This window comes from Pithys albifrons, chromosome Z (genome assembly GCF_047495875.1).
Source record: "Pithys albifrons albifrons isolate INPA30051 chromosome Z, PitAlb_v1, whole genome shotgun sequence".
NCBI classification, from domain to species: Eukaryota; Metazoa; Chordata; class Aves; order Passeriformes; family Thamnophilidae; genus Pithys; species Pithys albifrons.
This window is the reverse complement of record NC_092497.1, coordinates 65,087,356-65,111,205: the sequence shown is the minus strand read 5'-3', so window position 1 is coordinate 65,111,205 and position 23,850 is coordinate 65,087,356. Positions and strand designations below refer to the sequence as shown.

The 23,850-nt window shown below is 38.7% G+C and overlaps 1 protein-coding gene across 1 annotated transcript in view; it reads right to left on the bottom strand.

The window, feature by feature from the left end:
- Positions 1 to 23,850, bottom strand: part of SLC1A1 (solute carrier family 1 member 1) — a 57,401-nt gene that overhangs the window by 2,610 nt on the left and 30,941 nt on the right. The window contains exons 3-11 of the mRNA XM_071580630.1: positions 18,242 to 18,334; positions 16,506 to 16,620; positions 14,225 to 14,267; positions 12,276 to 12,383; positions 10,785 to 10,969; positions 8,626 to 8,733; positions 3,906 to 4,028; positions 3,236 to 3,430; positions 2,638 to 2,772 (exon numbers count right to left, since the gene is read on the bottom strand). Of these exons, the coding sequence (XP_071436731.1) occupies positions 2,638 to 2,772; positions 3,236 to 3,430; positions 3,906 to 4,028; positions 8,626 to 8,733; positions 10,785 to 10,969; positions 12,276 to 12,383; positions 14,225 to 14,267; positions 16,506 to 16,620; positions 18,242 to 18,334 (1,105 nt within the window). The remainder of the gene's footprint in view (positions 1 to 2,637; positions 2,773 to 3,235; positions 3,431 to 3,905; positions 4,029 to 8,625; positions 8,734 to 10,784; positions 10,970 to 12,275; positions 12,384 to 14,224; positions 14,268 to 16,505; positions 16,621 to 18,241; positions 18,335 to 23,850) is intronic.

Here is a 23,850-nt window from a genome sequence, read left to right as displayed (position 1 = left end):
TTGTTAAAGGGCTGAAGTATAAAGTTGTATTAAACAAGACAGTTAAAGGAATATGATACTTCTGCACTGTTTATTTTTCTCCAAACATAAATGTGACTTGCAGGCCTTAAAAATCTGTCACTACTTGGCACAGGAGCAACAAACCCATGCAATATAACAAAGTTTGAAAATTGACATGAAAGTAACATATGGACGTGCTTCCCCCTGTTTTTCTTTTCAGCTACACAGCAGTTCAAAGGCTCTGAGGCAGAACAGGTTTCTCTGTCTGTGAGAGATGTTGAGGTGGATATAATAATATTTTGCAATACATTGCAACAGATTTTGCAATACATTGCAAAAACAATAGTGAAGTGAGTTGGCATGTCTCTCTTCTTCTACAGCTGAACTCCAGTGCTAAAAAAAATGCTATTTTTTCCATGTGGAATGAAAATATGTGGTAGGAAAAAGGAAAAGAGAGGGGTGGAGTAAAATTCTGGTAGTATCAGCATGACAAAATCTGGAAACTCATCTATTATAATACTTGTGATCTATTAATTTTTCTATTCTTCATTTAACATGTAGAAGAACTCCCCAAGCCTATGCAATAAACCCTTGGTAAGTTCAGAATTAACTAGTGGATTGTTAATGAGCTACTACTAGCAAGTAGTTTGCAAAATAATACATTTTAGGCAGTAAGAACGAAAGATGAAAGTGTTAATAATCTACGTGGCATCACAATGTGCATTCCATCTTCTGAGGTGCAAAATGCACTAGCAATGATCTCTTGTACATAAAATTAATCTTTAATTTGCTTTACAGAGCAAGAAACCTTAGTCTGAAAAATGCCTCTATTCCAACAAGAAACATCTTGAATTATTTGTATGCTTTATGGTGGAACAGGTAGCTTCCATGATTGGTATTGAGCCTAAGAATCACAAAAACTGCAGACTTTCAAAGTGCAGTTAAGATCAGATCCAAAAAGTTATGATTGCTATGAGAAAATGGGAATTACTGTTTTCTTTCTCTCACTCCCGTGAAAGAAATAGAGGGCTTCAAATAAAATTATTAGGATGTAGATTAAAGCAAACAAAATTAAATATGTCTCTGTACAACACATACTAGGACTTGTGGAAACATGGGTCCCAAAACAATGAGACATTCAGGGAAGAACACGACAAAAACCACCTTGAGCTCAGGAACTCTGTGAGCTGCAATTTGCAGAAGGCTGGGAGAATACTTTGGGAAAAGAACCAACCAATATATGTTTGTTCTGTTCTTACACTCTTTAGATACCTGCTCTGAACCAGTGGTTTGTATTGATTTGCACTATCCTTAGCAAAGTTAAATGTCCACCAGGAATACAGCAAACAAGACTATTAGACCCTGTTGCAGACAGCTGATTGGAAGAATGTACTTGTGGCTGGAACTGTTTGTTTTGCATAAATTGAATTGATTCTTGGGTCCATCCAACAGCCCTGATTTTCTGGAGACTGGCGTTTCCCTCTACTTGCAAAATTGAGTTATATAATCAAATAAATGAAATATATAGGTGTGAAATACATGGGTTGCTGCCAGAAATCCTTCAAGAAAATGATTGGAAAGGGTGGGGGAGAAACAGGAAGGAATTTACTTTGAGTGCAAATAGAAGATGAAGAGGACATGCAAAGACTATGAAATGATTAAGATCTCTGGAATGATACCAATTAAGTATCATCCATGCTGAGTGACTGTAGATGACCAAGACCTTGGTTGGAACACTAAAGCTCACAGAGTTTAGGAGGCAAAATGCTGTATTACATACTAAAATTATACTCCTTAACTTGTGAATTCTGTCACCCTGTGAATCAGGGGACAAAAGTGAGAGTCAATGTCCTTCTGAACTCCAGAATATACTCTGTGACTCTTTTGCAAAAGTAGCAAAAAACCATCTGGTGTAACTCAAACTGATGAAAAGGCTTCTCTCCAGAGAGAGAGCTGCCAAATGGGACTGAGATGTTTTGAAGTGGTCTGAGACAGTTGAGATCAGGCATAAGTAAAGCATTCTGAATGTATATGTATGCTGGTTAATCAAAGGTCTTGGCCGGAGCTCTCAGTGAAGAACAGTCCTAGCTAAGTAGTGCTAGCAGCACAGCCCCATGTACAGCCTGCCACGTGTGTGCACATGGGAGTCCTGGGCCAGCTTTGCTTAGCTCATGTTGTGCTGCGCTACCTCTTCACCAGTGTACGGATTTTATGTGCTTTGTTATCAGCTATTACACTTGCAGCTACATTTGATTTTTATGAATAGTGTATGTATTTAGCACAATGCAGTGGCTGCTGACACTTTAGGGGCACTCCTTGGTATTGTCAAATTTGTCTTTCCTGAGCATGATGCTCATGATTTATTAAGGCTCTGGCTGCTACTTTAAGGTTGACAGCACCTCTGAATGTGAGGTTATTCACTGCGACCCCATGCAGTAAGACTTTTCTCACAATTAAAGCCACTACTGCATTCAGCTCTGAACAAGCCTGGCCATAAGAATAAACTTTGTCCATTTCCTGCAACAGTTCTAAAGGTTTTGTTGCTTTCTTTCTCAGACTCACACATTCCTAGGCAACTCATATAAACATTAAAAAATAAAATAAAAACTAATTAAATATCAAGAGCCTTGAACTTACAGAAGCCAGTCCACTGCAATGATCAGAGTAACATCCTCGGCGGGCAGGCCCACGGCGCTCAGTACAATCACCATGGTGACAAGTCCAGCTTGGGGTACGCCTGCAGCCCCGATACTGGCTGCTGTAGCTGTGACACTAAATCCCAAATAAAGCCCAGAAAAGGCATTTAGAATCCATGTTGTTCACAGAAACTCTATTTCCTGGCACAAATAGGCTTATTTCACTGCAAGAAAGAAGGTCCAAATGTTCCAGTTTTCCTCTTGAGTCATATCTGATGTGAAACTTATGGGACAGGCAATGCATGTCTAACAAGCAAACAGGACAGATCAGAGGTAGAGGCTGAGCTGGGTTTGCAAGTGTTTGCAGCGAAGAATAATAGCAACTTCCAGAACAATGCTGTATATCAGCTGCATGCCCTGGCTTACCCACCTCCTCATCAGGTTGCACTGGCAAGGCCTCAGATCAAGAAGTGAGAATGTTTGTTAATTACTGTGCTGTGAATAATAGTTTAAATTTTCCTGTGGGGTATCCAAAGTTAATGAACTATTCACAAAGATCCTGACTTCCCCCAAAATGCATGTCACGGCTTTAGTCTTACCTAATGGTAACTATTTTGCCGATATCCAGTTGTAAGTCATTCAGTTGTGCGATAAATACGGCTGCTACTGCTTCGTAAAGAGCTGTGCCATCCATGTTGATGGTAGCTCCAACTGGAAGAACGAACCTGGTGATTCTTTTGTCAATCAAGTTTTTTTCTTCTGCACAGCGGAAGGTGACAGGCAAAGTTGCTGAACTGGCACATAATGAAGCACATAAAGTAAGCACAGACAAAATCCTCGGGTCATGACCTACTCTAAGACCCAAATGGAGATCTAAGGCAGAAAGAAAGGCTGCACCATGGAAAAGTAAAGCAACCTTTGTTGTATTTTCTAATTATTGGAAGAAATAACTTAGTTATCCTCAAAATCACTGGGTAAAATTGCTACAGCGTATGTAGTCACAGAAACTGTGCAACAGCTTCAACTCTACCAGATCTGTGACTAATGAACTGAATGGTGAAGAACTGCCTCCTCCCGGGTCTTGTTTGGTGAAAGGCCAGCGCAATCTACAGTGCCCCTTTGAAACAAGGATGAAGGCAATATTTCTGCCCCCAGGGGACTGTGACCTGTCCAGCTGATACCACGACTTGTAACAAAGTAGCAATAAAATCAGAGTACAAACAATGTAATTATTAAGAACACTACAGAAAAAATGTTTCTTTTGTTTACCTGGAAGAAATCATGAGGGCTGTCAAAAGTGCCTGAGCCATTCCCATGGCAAAACGAAAAGGATTTTTCCTTACTATTATTAAATAGATCAGTGGCAGAATTATGCCGGAATGGATTGCAAGTCTGCAAAATAAAATGAACTAGTTAAATAAATGGATCCATCTCACTGTCTTCCTTTACTAAGATGGTGATAACAGGTATCCAGTTCTGTCCTCAAGTACACTTATGAAACACCAAAGGTGACTTTAGTTATAAAATTTAGAGAGAATGTCATGTTAATAAAAAGCAGACTAATGTTGTTCTACACTTCTTTTTGGAAGGGAAAGAAGTCCTGTATGAATTGTCTTTCCTTCATAAGCAGAACACGAATTAACTGATTTATTGAAAATAATTTTTAAGTGATGAAAATGAGAAGCCTAAACTAATACATAATATTGAAACTGAAATGCAGAGGGTGATTTGAAATAATGCTAAAACACTCCATTCTTTTGCCAAATCCTTGCAATGCAGACCACAGACAAATCAGAAAACCAAACTAAATTATTATTCTAAGTTTATTTGCTCTTATTATGGAATGTGTTTTGGAATGAAAGGTAAATAGGCTTTCCAGTAAGGGACAAATGAGATTACATCCTTCTGCAGAAACTTCAATCATAAACCTATAGAAAAATCCACATCTGCTTTGAGGAAAACTGTGTAACATCTACAATCAAAATGTAGTGAGGTATTACAGACTGTACAAATGAGGTATATATTGTCTCAGCATCTTTAGTATTGAAAGATGCTGAAATACTTTATTTTGAAACTATTCATTTTTAAAATTAAATGTGTTGGCTTACAGAAGATCAACTTTCCATCTTGACTTTAGCTGCTCAGGTGTATTTGCCTGTGTGGGTCTCAGGGACAAATACATCCTTTAACTTGTGCATTAATTTTGAACACCATGCAGTAATTCCGTAAACATATGAATGCAGAGCTTGTGGGCACTAAGATTAGAGGTAAACACACTGCTTTAAGTGCATTTGAAATGAAATGTATGTGAAGGATCTGTGAAATATTCCCTACGTTTGACGGTTGAAAGTAATTACATCATCAGCTTCTTGTGAAAAAAAATTACCGTGTGGAAACATAAATCCCAGAACTGTTGTCATATATGACCTTGGGATTTTTATTCAGTCTTCACACTGTGTTCATGTGCACATTACTTTGTTGCAATAATGCTTTATGATTTCAGAGCAGCTGACAAAGACAGCAATAAATCATGGCACCATTTGTTCTGCCAAAACCAGACAATTAAGAAAGCAGTAGTCACAGTACAGAAACCCACAACAGCACCAAAAATCACCCAGAAATTGATGTATTTTTTTCCTTGGAAAAATTATCTTTTTAAAAGTAACAGGCATTAAAGTTTCATTTTGTATGTGAAGATATGAAGATATGATTTATTTAATGGAATGCAAATAACAGCATGCAACATATACTGATAAAATGTTGTAAATAACTCTAGAAGGAAACCTAACAATTTATACAATGGTGCCTGAAAAAAACCTGAATTCTGCAGAATATGTAAAAAAAATAAAGTGGTATGGGTGCCATTCGGTGCCTTAATAAAATGTTGGTGAGAGTAAATGTTTCAAGTATGTCTAAGTCTAAAAGCATACTGACTTAGTTATTTTGAAAAATTCACATCTGCACATTTTTAGTGGTTGCATAAACTGGCATTTTCGAAATAAAGTATTTGGGTATATCTGATTTGGTACTACTGATTTTCATAAAACAAATTTGAAGTAATATTTATTTTCATGAATAAAATGCAATTCACAGCAAGCAGGAGAAATTTTTAGACCAAAAATCATAATCAGTAACTCAAAATAGAAATTCTAACAGCTTTCTGTTCTAAGATAGGAAGAATTATGATACACAGAATCCCAAGCTGCCATTCCTTATAGTATCCAGCTGCCGTGCTGCTTTCAGAAGAGACAAAGGTATGAGCCAGGAGAGTCTGCTTGGTGCAGCTTCTTTCTTTTTTTTTTTTTTGTTTCCACTTCAGGCTGAGTTTCCTCTGGCATTTATATTATGCTTCCTCCTTTGACTTTCCCCTGCTGTTAACTGCTAACATGCCCTCATCCTGACACTGCAACCATTGAACTTAAGAGGCTTAAGATATTTATTGGCAACTTGACCTAAAGGCACTGGGGGAAGTCTGTTCCCTCATGGATATGAGTGAGACATACAACTGAGATGTACTGAAGACAGTGGTAGGTGACAGCTGGTAGGGCTAAGAATGTGAAAAGTCATGAATAATAAGGTTCGAAGGTGAGATTAAACATGAGCTGGAGAGGGAGGCTAAAGGAAAGAAAGAGGAGAATAAGACACACCAATTTTCTTGACAGAGAATAATTTAAAACAACCTGTAGTTCTCAGGATCACGTTTAAGGGAAAATGATAAGCAGTTACAGAAGATGCTGATGAAAGAACACACTGCAAATGGAAAAGGTCAAACAAGTAAGAAGGAAAACAAAAGAGGTGGTGGGAACAGCAGTCTTGTTTGCTGAGAGGTGAGAAAAAGGGTATACTTGCAGGCTGGAAAAAATAGAACAAGCACTTTTTCCCTGCAGCCTATACCTTGTGTGTACATTGTCATATCTGCTGCTGTGATCTGATTACAACATGCTCTCCCTGGTGGTCAGTTTTGTAGAGAATGTGCTGTTGTTAACCCTTCTCCACAACACCTGAAACAGCACGCACACAAGGCCATTCTGCAGGAAATAGAAATGCTGCAGAGATCTCCATGAGTACCCATGAGGGAAAATGGTGTCATGTGCAACGTGGAACACTTTTTCTCCCCAAGGATGTAAAGGTGGGCACCTTCACTACATAGGATTTTTTGGATGGCACCTGGGAACCTTCTTAAAATGGCTGTGTCTGTCAAGTTCATGGGTTACCAGATAAACAGGAGACTATGTGGTGCTTGTTTACTTTGCAATTGAAGTACTTTGGAGAAGGCATTGTGTCTTCACAGGCATCCTAGGGAAAACATGCCTTGGCATAGGACAGATAGTAGCCATAAAGAGGTAAGCAATCATGAAACTTGCTATCACATTTAAAACAGTAAAACTTATTATCTGATGTAACACTGAAGTCAAAAGACAGTTCCAACATATTCCTCCGCTGAGTAAACTGGAGTTACTAACATAGAAAATCTGCAGAAGTGATACACTCATTCTGTCAGTGACTTCTAACTTGTTGCCTGAGTCTCATTTATAATTTGTACAGAAAATACTAGACTCTTGATGTACAGTCTCTAGGTAAACATCAACTTTAACCAACCTTTAAAAATCTGACTTGCTTTCCAAATTCAAACAAAAACTTATGAAAAACTGCATAATGTATTAGATGAATGTAACTTGCACTCATCTCAGTAATATTTTGAAAAAGTCATGATTCAGTGCTATTTGTGGAGCTGTAATTTTAATTTAGAAAGTAATTTAGTAATTTTATCTCTGATTTTCCAACAGCTAGTCCAAACATAGGCTTATGCATAAAACAAAAGAACAGCTTTGAAAAAATGTGTTTATCTAGCACAGATTAATGCAAGAACACACAAAAAACAGCTCCTTCTTGACTATTTATCAAGAATTTTGCATCTAAGACTATTATATTACCCTTCTCTTTGCTTGGTTGTCATAAAGCATGTGAATAACGTTTGAAGAGTAACATTGATATGTGTGGGTTAAGAAGCTCTTGAACAACTTTGGGTCTAGCATCTAGACAAAATATGTATAAATTGTTAGCATACTGAAGAAATTACAGGAGTGGATGCTAAAGCAATGAACCAAGACAGCTTAGAAGGTTATGCTTCACTGAACCAGAAACAAATTTAAATGCATATAACTTCCTTGGACTGTAATATCCATTTAGCTATCACAAGGGTCCTTCGTAGGATACTCTTCAGAGATATATAATGATCTAGTATTATTTGGAGTTAAGTTATTCTAAGGCTCTACTGCTTAATGGCTCCATGTTTTGAAGGTGTAACCTCCTCCACTCAGACTGTTCTACATAGCCACGAAAATAATGCTTGGCTACATTATTTGGATTGCAACTCCTTTTGCAGCTTCACCATCTAACTTTGGCTTGAAGGAGTCATTAGCCAACAGTGCAATCCCCAGGGCTTCCTTTCATGTCAGTTGCCTGCTCTGTACTGGGGAGGGATAAGTCTCCTCTTTAGAATCATTTATGGTGCACTGCATTTATTATGCATTTGTATTCAGCAGGGAAAGCTACTACACCCTGGGCCACAAATCCCACGGAAGTTCCAAGCATCATCCAGATACCCGTGTATTTTTGATAGGTTAGCAACACCCAATAAGCTGTAATTCATAACCTCACTCTTTTCCAGCTTCTTCTAACAGAGGCATTACTACTCTCCAAAATACAATACTATCTGTTTCAGCACCAAGCTGAGAAGATGAAACAAAGAATACAAGAAAAGCATTAAAGTTTGTTCTAAGAATGCAAGGCAGTGACCCTTCAAAAATCCAAACATGCATGCAGTTAAACATGCATTCAATCCATCCTCACACATCCTCACATAATTTTCACTGATAAGAATGTTTGCCTCTGACATAGAAGAGTGGGTATTGTGGATAACTTACTGGTAATCAACTGAGCTCTAAAAACTGAACACATACAATTTCACCCTTAAGAAACAACATACCCACTTATTACTGTAGCCATATAAAGACCCAGTTTACGAAAGATTTCCCAGTCTTCAACTTCTACTATCTTCCCAGCAATTAAAAACACAATACCAATTGGCATATACCTAGAAAGCAAAAATAAAGCAATCAAAAAAGCATTCTTAGAAATACTTCATGGTCACTATGAAATAATTTCTCTCCCCGTATAACTTCTCAAAACAGATGGAAAATATGTTTCGATATTCTATTACACAACTGCAGGGGTTTTTTTTCTTATATATTATTATGCAACTGACTTTATTCACTTGTAGCAAGACTACAACAGAGGTGATGAAAAAGGATTAGAAAATCAGAGTAAATGTAACTCTATGTATAGTTTAACAAGTACTGTTTAACTTGGGGTCACAGAATACACAGAAGCTGGGATGGGGTGTGGATAAATACCCTATTGCAGCAAATGTTTATGTATAGACATAAGCTTCCTTGGAGGTGGAAGTTTGCAAGGCTGAGCCCTTTATCTGTTTATTTTGCAATCACACAGAGATGGGAAAGGTCTCCTGTATTTACAGGAGCTGCCCTCCAGCACTGGGGGCTGTATCTGTGTCACCTGCACAGAACTGAGTGATTTAGCTTGATGAGATAGTACAGTCACCAGTATGTTGCTTGATGGAGGGGTCCCCATCTGCCAGTAAACTTACACAAGGCCATGTCTTACATCCATGAATAGCTGCATGGGCTACTGCCTACAGAAAATTCAAGGCACAAATCAGGAACTATGTGAGCACCAGCTCCTCTGCGCTCCTTTTGGTAACAGAGAGCAGATTGTCACAGAAACAAGTTAGTACTTCAGAGCTTTGAGCAGTACAAATTAATTTATAAATTTGTGAATGTATAAAATGCATCCATTTTAAAACAGAAATTATAACTTTACAAAATGTATGCATGCCATTTCACAAAGAAAATTGTACCTTATCCCTGTTGAAAGCAGGTACACTTTGTTCCTCTAAGCCCTGAACTTGAAGGAAGAACTAATTCCTCACACTTACAGCATACTCCCTTCCATACAAACTCTAGCTTATTTCAAACAACAGCTCCCACATCTGTAGAAACAGGGACCCTGTAGCCACAGCTTCATGCACATGCAAGGAAATGGACAGTCAGTTTATGAGTAAGATCCTGTACGGCATGTGCTAACTCTCAGGTGTCCTTGGCAATTTTCTGCAGAGTGAGACAGCCTACTTCATGGGGCTTTAACTCAGCTGGGGGTGGAACTAGCAGCCTAGCACAGGACCAGCTGCAGAAATTAAGATACTTTTCTTTAAGGAGGCAAGATAAACCCTACACACTGTCTTACAGGCTTCTCAATGTGTTGTGTAAGAAAAATCCATGCGAGGGGAAGATCTGACAAGCTCCTGTTTGTGTGAAACATGTAGTCTTTCACACAAATGAGTAAAATATTGTAGCAAATGGCTCAAGGCACTCCACATGTAAGACCAACCTCTGGAAGGGACTGTGTGTGCTTTTAGGCCTGATCCTGTAATTGTGATCTGCATGGACAAAAGCTGTGTGAATAGCTGTGAAGGTCAACCATACATTACCAGATGAGTTGCTACATTTTCAAATTGTTGTTTACTGTCTGAGAATATTATGAAAATGTTGCCTCACAAAACCTATTAGCAAGAGGTAAATGATGCTAAATTGTATTTTGCATACCTTTTTGGATTTTGCCCTGTGCTGTGGCTTGTATATTAACTAATTCATATTTCTAAAGGAACTTAGATCCAATAACAGCTATCCTGTGAATGTAATGGCTGTCAGGGAATAATGTTCAAAACTGAGAAGGGTGTTTGGGTAGTAATGCTTCTACAGTCCTCAAATCACTAGAGCAGTTGTACTGGTTTTATACAAAACTCTAGCAAGAATGTCTAAAACCCTCAGGTTTCTTGTACAGCAATAACACTCTTTAGCATATAGTAAGTGGAAGTCCCATCTCCAGTTTCCTCAAAAGAATCAAATTCTATAGAAAGGAAACATTTTACCAACTGTTCTTTGAAAGTTGCTTGCTGTGAAGCACTATAAAAAAGGAGACATGAAGTCTAAGTCTGATCCTGCCTCTTCAATGACAAAATCCGCTTAACTAAGTTATTGGAAAATGCCAGTATAACCTTGGACTTACCACATAATTATCTGAACTATTCTCATTGTAGCTTCATTCAGTGCATTGAAGAAATCCAAAAGAACTTGTCCTTTCTCTCCCATTTTCCCAATAACAATTCCAAAAACAAGACAAAAGACAATCAATCCCAGTGCGTTGATGCCATTGGAATACATGCCCACAATTTTGTATTCTTGGGTTTTGTTCTATAGATTAGAATCAAGAGAAGAAAATTACTATCTGAAAACTGAATTTACTTTAAAGAGTTCAAAAATGAAAACACATTTAGATTTTTCTTTGAAAAGACATGGAGCTCTTCCCCAGTCACTCTATTCCCTTTTTGAAAGTACCATGTGGGCAAGTTCAGGAATGATGTTAAACTGAACTTGAAAACTTTGTATTTTAAAACTGTGCAAGCATCCAGGATTTGGTCAATCCTCGCAGGAAGTAATGCATCCCTTAATTTATGTTGTCCTTTCTAGAGACTTCTACCATGAATGATGGCAAGGTCTAGGTATGCACAGTCACACCTTCAAGATCTACTCCCCTATACTTGATTTACTCCTCACTGTGAAGAACAAACCACAGATGTAGAATCTTTGTGGATATTTCTGAGCAACTTGAGGGTCTGTGTCTGGATTTAAGATAAACTGACCATTAAGTAACGACTGGGACATCAGTGAAACGGCATAATTTAGACCAGATGTACGTAACATAAACATTGTACTAAATAGGTATGCCTGCATTCCTCTGTGTTTGTGCAGTACCAACATATGATGGAAAGGGTGCAATTCTTCACCATATCCTGCTTCAGGATTTAATTAATGTCTCTTCATAAATTTTGGAAGGAGATGAAATTTGGAAGGACTATAATAAAATGGACATTGATTTGGTACTATTTGTAGTTCTGTGTTCACATTCTGTTGAATTCTTTTTTTGCTCTCCTCCAGTCTAAGTCTAGGCTTTATAAGTTGTCAACACCCACAAGCCTTCCACACCTCTAATGAGAGGCTTGTTAAACCTCTTCTTCTCTTTTGTCTCTGTACGTTCTTTTTTCTGAGTAACAAACTATTAATTAACAAATGCCTTATATTGTTTTGATTTCCATTAAAAAAATTATTATTTTTGACCCCTTTTCTTCTTTTGTGCTTACAATTATGTCACTGCTGCTCAAACATCTTGTGCTGATATACATGTAGTCTTTCCACAGTGACTGTTTTAATTTCTCAGCAGACTGACAATTCTTAAGCACATAAATTTAATCAATCTTCATCTATTATTTTTGGACTGCTTAATTACCCATGGACCTCTCTGATATTCTTAAACTTACTAGAAGATCCTCACAATGATCTCTAACATTTACTTACTAACTTTTATGCTCTTGCTAAAATGCTGTATATGCCATTTCCTTCCTTTTCTTCATCACTAACCACAGGAACTAAACCAAATTTAGTCTGTGTTCTTTCTCTCTGCTTCATCTATTATGAAGGAATACAACGATAAAGGTTGCACCTCTGAAGCCGCTTCTGTCGTAGCAGTTGTAATGGGTTGACCAGGAAACGTGGAACTGTTTTTATCCACAGCAGTTGTAGCTTCAATTTTTTCACGTTTGGTTTTATACTGGAAAATTTTTTTAAAAAAACAGAAGAACATATTTAGAACCATGAGGCAACTGAAGGATAGACAAAGGCATAGCCTTTGCCCAGCAAAAATAAGAGAAAAAGGAAGACAGCAAACATAGACAAAGACATTATTTCCCAATTCACGTGAGCCATTAGGGTTCTGTACCTCAGAAGCTGTAGATCAAACAAGTGATACAAAGATATGTTATGAACTCTGCATGGACCTGCTGCAGTCTTGTAGGGAATGAGATAAAGCTCCTGACAATGGCTAGGAGAGTTTTTGCTGGGATAAAGAGTCTGGAGAGAATTGCTGACAGCCACTCCTTCTGGTAGAGCAGATGCACCTCATACAACCAGCCCTGTGATAATGTGATCAGCTTAACTAATGCCATGATGTAAGGCAAACAGCCATTCTTTGTGACCAAATGGGTCACATAATCATTCCTTTTCCTCTCATTATCAGGTCCTCAAGGTCTTGTGCACCAAGTAGATGAATCATACCGACTTATTCCTCCTCTCCCTACTGAGTTCCGGACTCCTGGGAACTAGGCTGACTACTCCTCTCTATTGGCCTTAAAGGTTTCAGGCAACCAGCCAGACAAGTGGTAGTGATGATCCAAGGTGAAGAGTACCAAGAGCAATGTCCATAGAATGGAGCAGGTACAAGTCATAAGGGGTAACCTGGACCAGAGCTGCTGCTGGACAGTGAGACTGGTGGTCAGGGATGCCTCCACCATTGTCTGATTCCTCTGAGGACTGAGTCATCAACCTGTATTATTTTATATGTTTTTCAAGTCCAGATTATGGTTGTTATGTTGATACAGCAAACCAAGTATTAAAATTTGACCAAATCTGCAGAGGGTCCAGGTGAATAGAAAATGTAAGTTAAGTGATGCTATAATAAAATTGTACTACACTGATTTTGCTCACAGAAATCCTGTGCTATTCTGACTATAAATTCTGTGCTATACTAATAATAAAAAATAATCATGTTTAGAAAATAAAACTTTAATAGTAACTATGATTTAGTGACACCATCATTCTGCCAAGGGTCCCTAAAAGAACTCCTGTCTGTCCTCTTAGTGTTGGGTGACTGTAATTAATACATGAGAAAAACTACATGGAGAAATTTTATACAGGGGAAATACACTGAGTTGTGCACAGCAGCACATCTGACATCACTTCCTGGGAAAGGCTAACTACCTTACATTCAAACATCAGATAAACTGTTAGGCAGCTGCTGAGGAAGACAAAAGGAAAGCAGAAAGTATCACATTAAAAACAGTCAGTATATTTACAGATAAAGATGACTGAGTCTGAAGGAAATCTAACGTAGCAGCTTCCTCTTTCATCTTGCAACTCTCACCTTTCCTGAAAGATGTCTCAAATAGACTCTGCCTTTTCCTTAAGGTGGATTATTTAGTATTGCAATGGACATTAGATATGAGACACATCAGGGTAAAGGCTAAATTATACAGACTTCATCAGACACTGAGGGACCTCAGGAACAAGGAAATAGATCTTCATAAGATGTTCTTCTGACTCTTCTTGTCCCAAAAGGAAAAATCTTGTCTTATACAGTGTTTGGTTTCTGCATCCAGCTCCTAACAGTACCTTTTTGCAACAGAATACTAAGGACTTAATAGCTGGTAACAGAGTGTTTATCATAATGGAAATTAAACCAAGATGACTTAAAACCTTACTTTTTTATAGGAGATTAGGATATTCCTGGAATTCTCAGATCTAGTCTTGCCTGACATAGATTTTTTTGGGACACAAAAGAATAATTTGTGGTTAACAATGCAAACTACAGAAGTAAAGAGGAATGTTCAAACTTACCTGTTGAAAACAGGCCTGAACAAGGTTCTCTGGGAACATATTCCTGTTAGAAAACATAGAAGCATTACAGCATTTTAACATTCTCAGAAAAAGTTGTTTCTATAAACAAAATGACAAAATTTGCTGCTTAAAAACCAGATCACTTTGTCTTTCTTTTAGCAGAAAGCAGTATATTTAGCATCATCAGATATAGAGTTCAAAGAAATTAAGCATTTAAGAGCCCCAATGACTGTTTTCCTACCATTGAATTTTTGGGCTTATTTTTCAATATTTGATATTTCTATTGGCAAGCTAATAAACCTAGTGCATTTTTACCCTGCTACATTACCTCCTTCACTTGTATAAGCAGTAGAACACACCATTTTTATAGGATTTGTCAAAAATAGGCAGAAAAGAAAAAAAAAATTCTTATAGAATTCAGAAACTAATCCTGGCTAATGGATAATTCCCACATATTATTTCAGAGTCCAGAGCCATTTTTACACACTGAAAAATTAGGAAATTTAGTGCAACTCAGTTGTGTGCCTCCTTTCCAACAGATAATACCAGATTCAAATGATTAGGAGGAAAAAAAATTGCATTAATTAGGTATTTAGTGAATATTCACTTCAGTGCAGAAAAAGTCATTTTATACACTGAAGCAGAAGTTTTTATCTTCCTCACAGACTGTTCACAAACTCTTCCTCTTAGTTTTCAAGTTTTTAAAGTAAAATCTATTCAAAAGCAAGAGCAGTTTGTACAAGCCTGGGGTTTTCCTTTATCTTTATAAGACTGTCTGAATTTGAATCTTAAATCTGGTGAATGTAAATATGTAGAAAAATTAAGTCTAATTGCTTTAAAACAGAATTTCAGATCTCTAACTCCTAACTAGAGCCTTAAATTTGTTTGGAAGAAGTTGAGCTATAAACAACAGCAAACCACAAACTACTACTAATTACAATTCACACCACTTTTTGCTATAGGAAGTCTTTTTGTGCATAGAACTACATCAGCCCTGTGAATACATGTGGAAATGTTCATGTGGAAGTTACTGATAACAAACTGACTGCATTAGATTTTATAATGAAGCTGATTGCACAGTTGCTCTCACTGATTCCTGGGCAAGTGACCATGAGGAATGAGATGAGCTATCCATGGAGCTCTCATCCTGGTCACTCACAGGCAGGAGGGGACGGAGGCAGGAAAGAGCTGTGGCTTATTGGACATGGGGCTTTGAAGTTGAGGATTGTCAACTATTTCACATATAAACCTCAGAGAAATTGAATTATTGTCAAAGAGTTGGGGCAGAGATGTCCCAAATGACAGCAAATATTTGGTATTATATAGGATAGTGACTTTTTCAAAGCATATATATATGTGTATATATATGTATATATATATGTTTATATATACATATATATGCATATATATGTGTATATATACATAACAAATGTCAAAGAACTGCCTATCTCGAGTTGCATCTGCAAATGCCATTCATATTTTCTAAAACAAAAAAAATGCTGAGAAATCCAATTTTAGATATGTGGCAGCTGATTCTTACATGACAGATTAAGTAAAAATTCTACAAAAAGGAAATGGTGGGCAGGAATAGTGACACAGAATAGAGATTCATCGCAGCTGGAGGAAAAAATAATCCACAGACATACTGGACCTTCCTAGCCACCAGTGGAAATGCAGCCCTTTTTTGTGAATTTTTCTTCTAATTCCTTAAACACATTAGCTCTGAAAACCTGCACACATCTTCTGCAGGCTTTTCTACGGCTTTCCTTCTTTTAACCCCCTTAAGATATCTATAATTTTTCAGGATGCCGATGGGGAAAGACTTATTATAAGGTTGCATTAGGTACTGGTGATGCAGCAAATTTGTTGACTGTGGAACACTCAGATACCTTTACATACTGCATCTGTTACTCTGCATCCTGCCTTGAGGAGAGGAACACAGCACTGCAATTTCAGGTGGTTATCTATTCTGGATGACACAGAAGCTGCTAGTCAGCAATTCAGGAACCACTCAATCCTTTATAGATTTTTTTCTTCATAACAGATAAATCTTGCATATCAATGTCTATGAAGGAGCTGTTGTCATTGTAAAGAGCAATTTTTGAAATCAACAGATTTCAAGGTATTTAAAAATGTCTAACCTGTTGCAATAAAAGTTATTCTCCCCTTTTTCATGCAAAAAACATTAGAAAGCATTTTATTGTATTACGTATCCCAGCTTTATTTGTGTGTATTTGGACTTGTGCAAAAGGGATATAGGAACTAAAAATGAAAACCTCACCGGAGTAGATCAAGCATGGCATCAACAGTACTGACTTCTGGAGTACTGCCCACTCTGTCGATCTCACTTGCTCTTTGAGTCACTCCAGGTTTAATGGTCACAACTAAGACAATTCCTGCAGAAGAAAAAGCAAAGTGCAAGCAGAGGCATTGGTGCATTCTTCAGTGTATCCTGTGTAGCCAAATTCCTTGTGAGCTCAACTCACCACACACTTTCCCTGGGTGCTCATGCAGGTATGGTGGTGTCCTTAAACGTGTGGGTTCCCCCAGTACTGGAGCTACTTGAAGGCTTAACACTGGACTTTGGCACGTTAGCTTTGGTTTTGTATGTAGCGTACTGAATCACTGCTGCTCACTAAGAGGGCAAATTACTTCAGCTAGGCTTCAGATGAGTATTCTGCAACTTTTGCAAAGTGAGTATTTTGCTATTTAATTTTGCTATTTAAATTGCTATTTACCTTTTACCTTATGTAGCTCTTCTTATTACCAGCTTTCAGAGATGCACACGAGTGCATTGTCCTGTAACACCAAAGTCACAGGATGTTTTGATAAAGTTAGTTAGCAATAAAGTTACGTAAGAGAAGGGCTTCAGAAAACGACAGAAATAAAAAAATGTGGGTTAAGAAACACTAGACTTGACCTTGTAAATACTGAAATCAATGACAGATTTTTCATTTACTATAGTGGCTTCATGTTAGGCATTTTTAATATTATATGAAATACTAGGCCTTTCCAAAGGCACATTATTTTTTCTCTTTTATTTATGTATCCCCCCCCCCCCCCCGTTCCCCCCCCCCCGCCAAACAAGTCCAAACAAACCTAAAGCAAATGAAACTACTAAATCTCAGTGAAGAGAGAAAAGGCATTTGGATGACACTTCAATCAGCCAGGAAAATCTTTCTAATGACTGCTGCGTATAAAAGGAGGATTGCATTTATGTGGCTTTGCACTATGAAACAAGTGAAGTCATAACATCATGGAACAACTTAAAACAGCAGGGACCTCTGGAGACTGTATAGTTTAACACCTCACTCAGACGTGGGACCATTTCAAACTTAGATACATATTAATGTGTAGTCTTTATTAATTTTCTTCCCTGTGTATTCACAGATATTTACCAGACATATGAGACAGGCAGTTTTATTTCATTTCTTATTTAAGAAGGCCAGATGAAGATGTTTCTTTACGCAAATACAGAACATTTCAAGATTGCTTGTAGGGAATGAAATTCCTTTAAGAGGAGATATGGAGTTCAGAGGCGTAGGAGGGGAGCCTGGCAGTGACAGTGGGGGCAAACATTTTAAAGGAAGGAAATGAGATGACAAAGCAAACAGTATTTTATGTCATTCTTTCAGGTGTGACACGTTATGTAGTCTCGCATGTGAGAATCAGGAAAAATCCAGCATTTTGCTATTAAGGAAATTCACTTTGTAGTTAAGTTTGGCCTTTGATGTTCATTCAGCCTTCCCACTGCTGGTCATTGTTTATCTCAGCAGACACCTCCTAATCTTTCCTGAGCTGAAACATATGGTGACATTGACTGTGGCTTCAATGAATACAGCCCACCCATGAACAGTGGGACTATCTTCTCTCTGTATCAGGCCACAGGTTAAGTTGCCTGGTATGATTCCTTGTCTCCTCTTCCCATTCTGTCTCGGGAAATTAGTAATGTCACCATGCTCTACATTTTAATTAGGCAATGCTGATGGTTTTAAAAGTTAGAGAATCACAGAGTACCTAATATTACAGCAATTACTGTAGTGCAGAAATAATATATGACTGCTCGCAAACCAATCTTCCCAGAAATGTTGGAATCCAAAGCAGCAACACCTGCAAAAAATAGCCACAAAAACAAAACAATAAAAACCAGTCTTACAAGAAAGTTGTTATTTTTGTAGAAACAACTAGCTATTGTTTTTTATTTCTATGCAGGAAATATTTCCTTATTCAAGATATTTCTAAATACTTAATTGCCAGTTGTACTTCTGAAAAATATCTGTAGCAGACCAAGGTATTTGCTTCCGCTCCTTTGCAAAAATCCAGTTTCCCTGGATTTTTCTAGAGAAAAGATAATGGAGCTTTCCTGATTCCCTGATGTTTGTGAATGAACTAGACTTCTTTGGCTTATCAGAGTATATCACAATTTATTTCCATATTCACTTAAATAGCTTCACTTTTTGGCTTTGTAACATTTTGGCTTTAAAACTAAAAGCTCTGGGGGGTTGCTCAGAGCTGTTACTCCAGGTTGCTCAAAGGCACATCAGGCAAGTAAGGATGACTCCTGGTGGTTTTGCCTTCAGTAGCAGGTTTACTTTTTTTTTTTCATTTTGACTAAAGCTTTTATGAAGTCTGGGTTGTTCAGCCTTCTCTGCCTGTATATGTCATTGCCAAGAGCAGAGGAAAGTTTTGTTAATGAAGGCAAGGAAAGTATTGAGACAGGTACTATACTGAGGTCAACCTAACTTCTGGCAAGAGTATTATATCAAACTTCTGGTGAAGTACCTTTTAATTGTTTAAAAGGTTTACAGTTATATCTGGACACACACAATTTAGTAAGCAGGGGAAAATGAGCATTGTGACTGTAAAACTTGGCTGTTTATAACAACATTAATTCATAATTCACTGCTACCTCTTTATTATACATTTGTGATACATTTATATTTTTATGTTTCTTGAGTCAGTTTATCAAAGACTGGCCAGATGGCCTTGCATAGGAACACAAAAAGACCAGGACAATATTTAACCACAGAGAAGCATGACTTTGTAGGGAAAAATAGTTTTAAAAGGAAGAAAGATCAAGAAAAATCAACTTACAAATGTAATTTACTGATCTTTGAGCTCAAAAAGAATCTTAGCAAGCATACTTTAACCATGTGCTGATGTCCTTTTCAGAAGGTATATTAACAGCAGTGACAACTTGTGCCTAGGATGTCTTACTAGTTCTGTTAATTGTTATTTGAAATGTAAACAGTACTTGGAGGGAAGAATGCAGGTTATTTTATTTCATAATCTATTTGAATATTCCTATTCCATGCAATAACATATCACCAGACTGAGTACAGAATAACTACATATATATGCAGAAATCATGATGTAAAGATTATCTCACTTGTACAGCAAATAAGGATAATTAAGGAACTATTCATATGGCAAAGGAATACAGAGCAGTGCACAGAAAAAGCACTGCCACGGCTATTACAGGAGACTGTAGCACTAAGGATATTGTTTGAGGCACAAACAACTAATGGACACAGAATCTGGAGTATCGTTTTTATTTCTCACCTTGGGAACTGTGAAAAAAACAGGTAGAAAAGGACAACTTTTGCATTGCTGTGGGCTCAGCTGCAGAAATCATGGGAGTGAGAACCTTAAAAATGGACAGTAATAAATAATATTTTCTGTGGACAGCAGAAGAGCTTGTTTCAAAGGCTGTCAGTATTGAAACTTCCACAGCTGATACATTAACTTGGAAGATTTCACATCATAGTTTTAAAAGAGAGCAAACTGGTACTTCCCCAATTTATTTTAATGAAAACTTCGTAAAAAACAGAAATCATGGAATTTTATTCCAGAACTTGTTCCTTAAGATTTGTTTTTGCCTGACTGTCTTGCTGATTCAGTCAAGAGCCTAATAATCATGCAAGGTTATTTTCCTGCAGTACTCAGTTACAGAGATCCTAAAGTTCATATCACAGAAATTCCCATGACAGACATTCTTCTGGCTCCAAATGAAATTCATTTGCAAACTGTCAGGCTCATTGGAATTACAGAGGTATGAAATTAGGGGAAAACTTTGCCGCTGCCTTTTAAAACTGGGTTAACAACCCTGTTAGTGAGCATGATGTGCTGGGATCCACCTGTTGGTGCTGCTTTGCTAGTAACCATAAAAACACACAAATCAGTCAGGCAGACATGACTGTGCAAGTACAAGTGTGGTCTGAGGATGACAGGTATGGGGTTTGCGGTTTTTGTAAGCTGCTGTACTCTGAAACAAAACAGCATTCAGAATGATGCTTCCATTTAGAGACTGAAGTAGCATTCGCTGCAAGAGCCACAGACACAGGTTTGCACTTGGTGTTTTATGCTGCTAAGCTACATTTTTTGTTATGTTAGCTTGTTACACCTAGGAAAATATGATATATAAAAATAGACTTCCATCCAGAAATAGCCTGATCAATGCACAGTGTAAATGATAGCTACTGGCTTTCTTGTCAAGTCAACTGAAAATTAAAATTCCCTTTGAAATACAATCCTGGTTTTAAAACTTTTTTGGACAAAACTGAGAGTTGATGGAAAATGTATTACACAAAGCACACAAGTAACAATTATTTCAGTTCATAAGAAAACTTATTTATCAAATTCAGATGGCACACGTCACTCAAAAAGGAAAGCCTTCAGCATTGTAATTCCAGATTAGATCACAAAAGCAGTGTAATTAAGTTTGGCTATCTCCTGTGGATTACCACTAAACTTAGATAACTAGTTTATTTGTTCTGTCCTTCCCTCAGCCTATACCTGATTTTAAAACTGTTTAAACAGGTTTGAGCAAATAAACTTATTATAGGCTACTGTACAGAGTTTAAACAGGCATGATGGATTCTCTTCCATCCCATGGCATTTCAAATCTGCAGTATTTCACATTAGTTCCTTAAATTTTCCTATAATAGATGTTCAAATTCAGCTACAGCCACTGAAGTATGGAATGCTATGATACAAACAGGCATAAGTGAAATGATCAAAAAGCCACTACCTGGTGCTAAAATCTGTTATCTACCTCTCTGCTCCTATCATTTTAGCAGAACAGAGTTAAGGTTTTAATAACTGAAGTCAAATTTTGGAATCATTTGCCTAGTCTTCTGCAATTCACCTTCCATGTGTTTTATGTTACAGTCTTGTCCTAGTTCAGAAAGCTGGGACCAGTTTATCCCTGTGTGGGTGTGACCAAAACTGTGTCTTCTACACCCTCTATTCATTTCCCATGAACAGTTAACAAGGGACCATTTGCAGCAGCTGCCCAGGGCACACCTGACACCTCAGGCTGCAAGCTGGGTGTTAGAGAAGCCTGTGAGATAAGAGCTGTGATAACTCCCCTCCAGGAAGTTGTCTTCACCCAACCTGAGGGGTCATGTCTGCTAATGGGCCATCAATGATTCCAAAAGTACCTCATGACTCACAGAGTGAGATCATCCATTGTGGAACTCCTCAATCGTGGGGAGGGGGGAGGGGTACTGGGTGGTCCCACTTGGAACTGAGGGTATGTAACTTTGGGGTTTGGGACTTCTGGGACCACTCGCTGAATCCAGAGGAGGAGCAGAACTTGACAGGACTGTGACCACCACTCACAACCAGACTGGAACCATCATCTGCACCAACAAGTTTTTCCTTCCTTTTACTTTGGACTCAGGGGAACCATTTGGCACAGGGGCCAACAAACCTGTTTGTGCCCCAGGGTGCTGAGTTCCACTTCTAGGGTTTTGTGGGGCAAAACCAATTTCTCTTTATATCATTGCATTCATTGTAATTGTGCTGGTTTAAAGGCGAACCAGCAGGGGAAATGAACTCACCACAAGAGAGATTGTAAGTCAGAGCTAAAATTTAATAATAATATTACAATAAATACACTGACACAAAAGGGAAATTGCTTTCAACTCACAAAAACCCAGCAGTATAACCCAGTGTCCTGGGGCACAAACCCAAGGGGGTTTGTTTACCCTTGTGCTGAGACCCGTGTGGTTCCCCCAAGTCCAAAGCAAAAGGAAGTGAAAAACCTGTTGCTGCAGGTGAGGGCTGTAGTCTGGCCAAGAGCGGTGATCTCCTCCTGTCGAGGTCCTGCTGCTTCTCTGGATCCGACGAAAAGTTCCCGAGGTCTTCTTACCCACCACTTATGTACCCTCAGGGAGCACCCAGTCCCTCCCCCTGGGTGGGGACTCACACAATGGGTGTTTAACTCTGGGAGCCAGGGGGTATTGTTGAACTGATGCTGGCCCATTAGCAGCCATGGCCCCCCAGGCTGGGTGTGAAGGTGCTAATGACTCCCTGGGCAGCTGCTGCTAATGGTCCTTTGTCCTTGGAGAATGAATAGAGGGGGTAGAATACACAGCTTTGATCACCCCCACACAGTGTTAACTGGTTCCTCCTGCTAAACTAGGACAGTCATCATCATCATCATCATCATCATCATCATCATCATCATCATCATGGCCAGGCTTCGCGAACGAAGATTTAAGAAGGGCACTACCCACGCTTGCTGCAAGCGTGCTGGTGGCTAAAAAGGCCAATACGGGATAGGCAGGTCCGGTCACAAAAGGCACAGCGGAACGTCTCCCTAGGTGATATTGGCAAGGAACGGTTCTTTCTGCGTTGTCTTTTCTCCTCAAGACTGACTCTCCGTGCATTCTCAAAGGAAGCAGCAGCATCGTGAATGGTGTGTCTCCATGAATCCCGATTGGAGGCCAGAGTGGACCATTGGTGGCAGTCAATATGGCCAAGGCTGAGGTGTTGTTTCAGGGAGTCCTTGTATCTCTTCTTTGGGGCTCCTCTCTTGCGGCAGCCGGTGGCGAGCTCACCATAGAGCACAATCTTTGGGAGGCGGTGATCCTCCATCCTGGAGACGTGCCCTGCCCAGCGCAGCTGCGTTCTTATCAGCATGGCCTCGATACTGCTGACCCCTGCCTGTTCAAGAACAGACACATTGGTCACGTCATCAGACCAGTGGATGTTTAGGATTGAATGGAGGCAGCGCTGATGGAAGCGTTCGAGAAGCCGCAGATGGTGGCGGTAGATGACCCATGATTCAGAACCATATAAAAGAGTAGGCAGTACAATGGCTCTGTAGACACTAATCTTTGTACTTTTCTTCAGGTGTTTAATGGACCAGACTCTTTTATGGAGTTTCCCAAAGGCTTTGTATGCCTTTGCTAGCCTGTTGTCTATCTCTTTGTCAATCTTACCGTCTGAGGAAATGATACTTCCCAGATAGGTGAACTGCTGGACTGACTTAAGCTCTGAATTGCCTATGGTGATGTGAGGATGATGGAAGACTTCTTGAGGTGCAGGTTGGTAGAGAACTTCTGTCTTCTTCAGGCTGACTTCCAGCCCAAAAAGCTCAGCAGTCTCTGCAAAGCAGGATGTTAAGCACTGCAGAGCTGCTTCTGTGTGAGCAACGAGGGCGGCATCATCAGCAAAAAGCAGCTCGTGGACAAGGTGATTCAGGGTCTTGGTGTGGGCCTTCAGTCGCCTTAGGTTGAAGAGGCTTCCATCAGTATGATATCGGATGTAGATGTCATTTTCTTCATCGAGGTCTGCTGTGGCTCTTTGGAGCATCATGCTGAAGAAGATTGTGAATA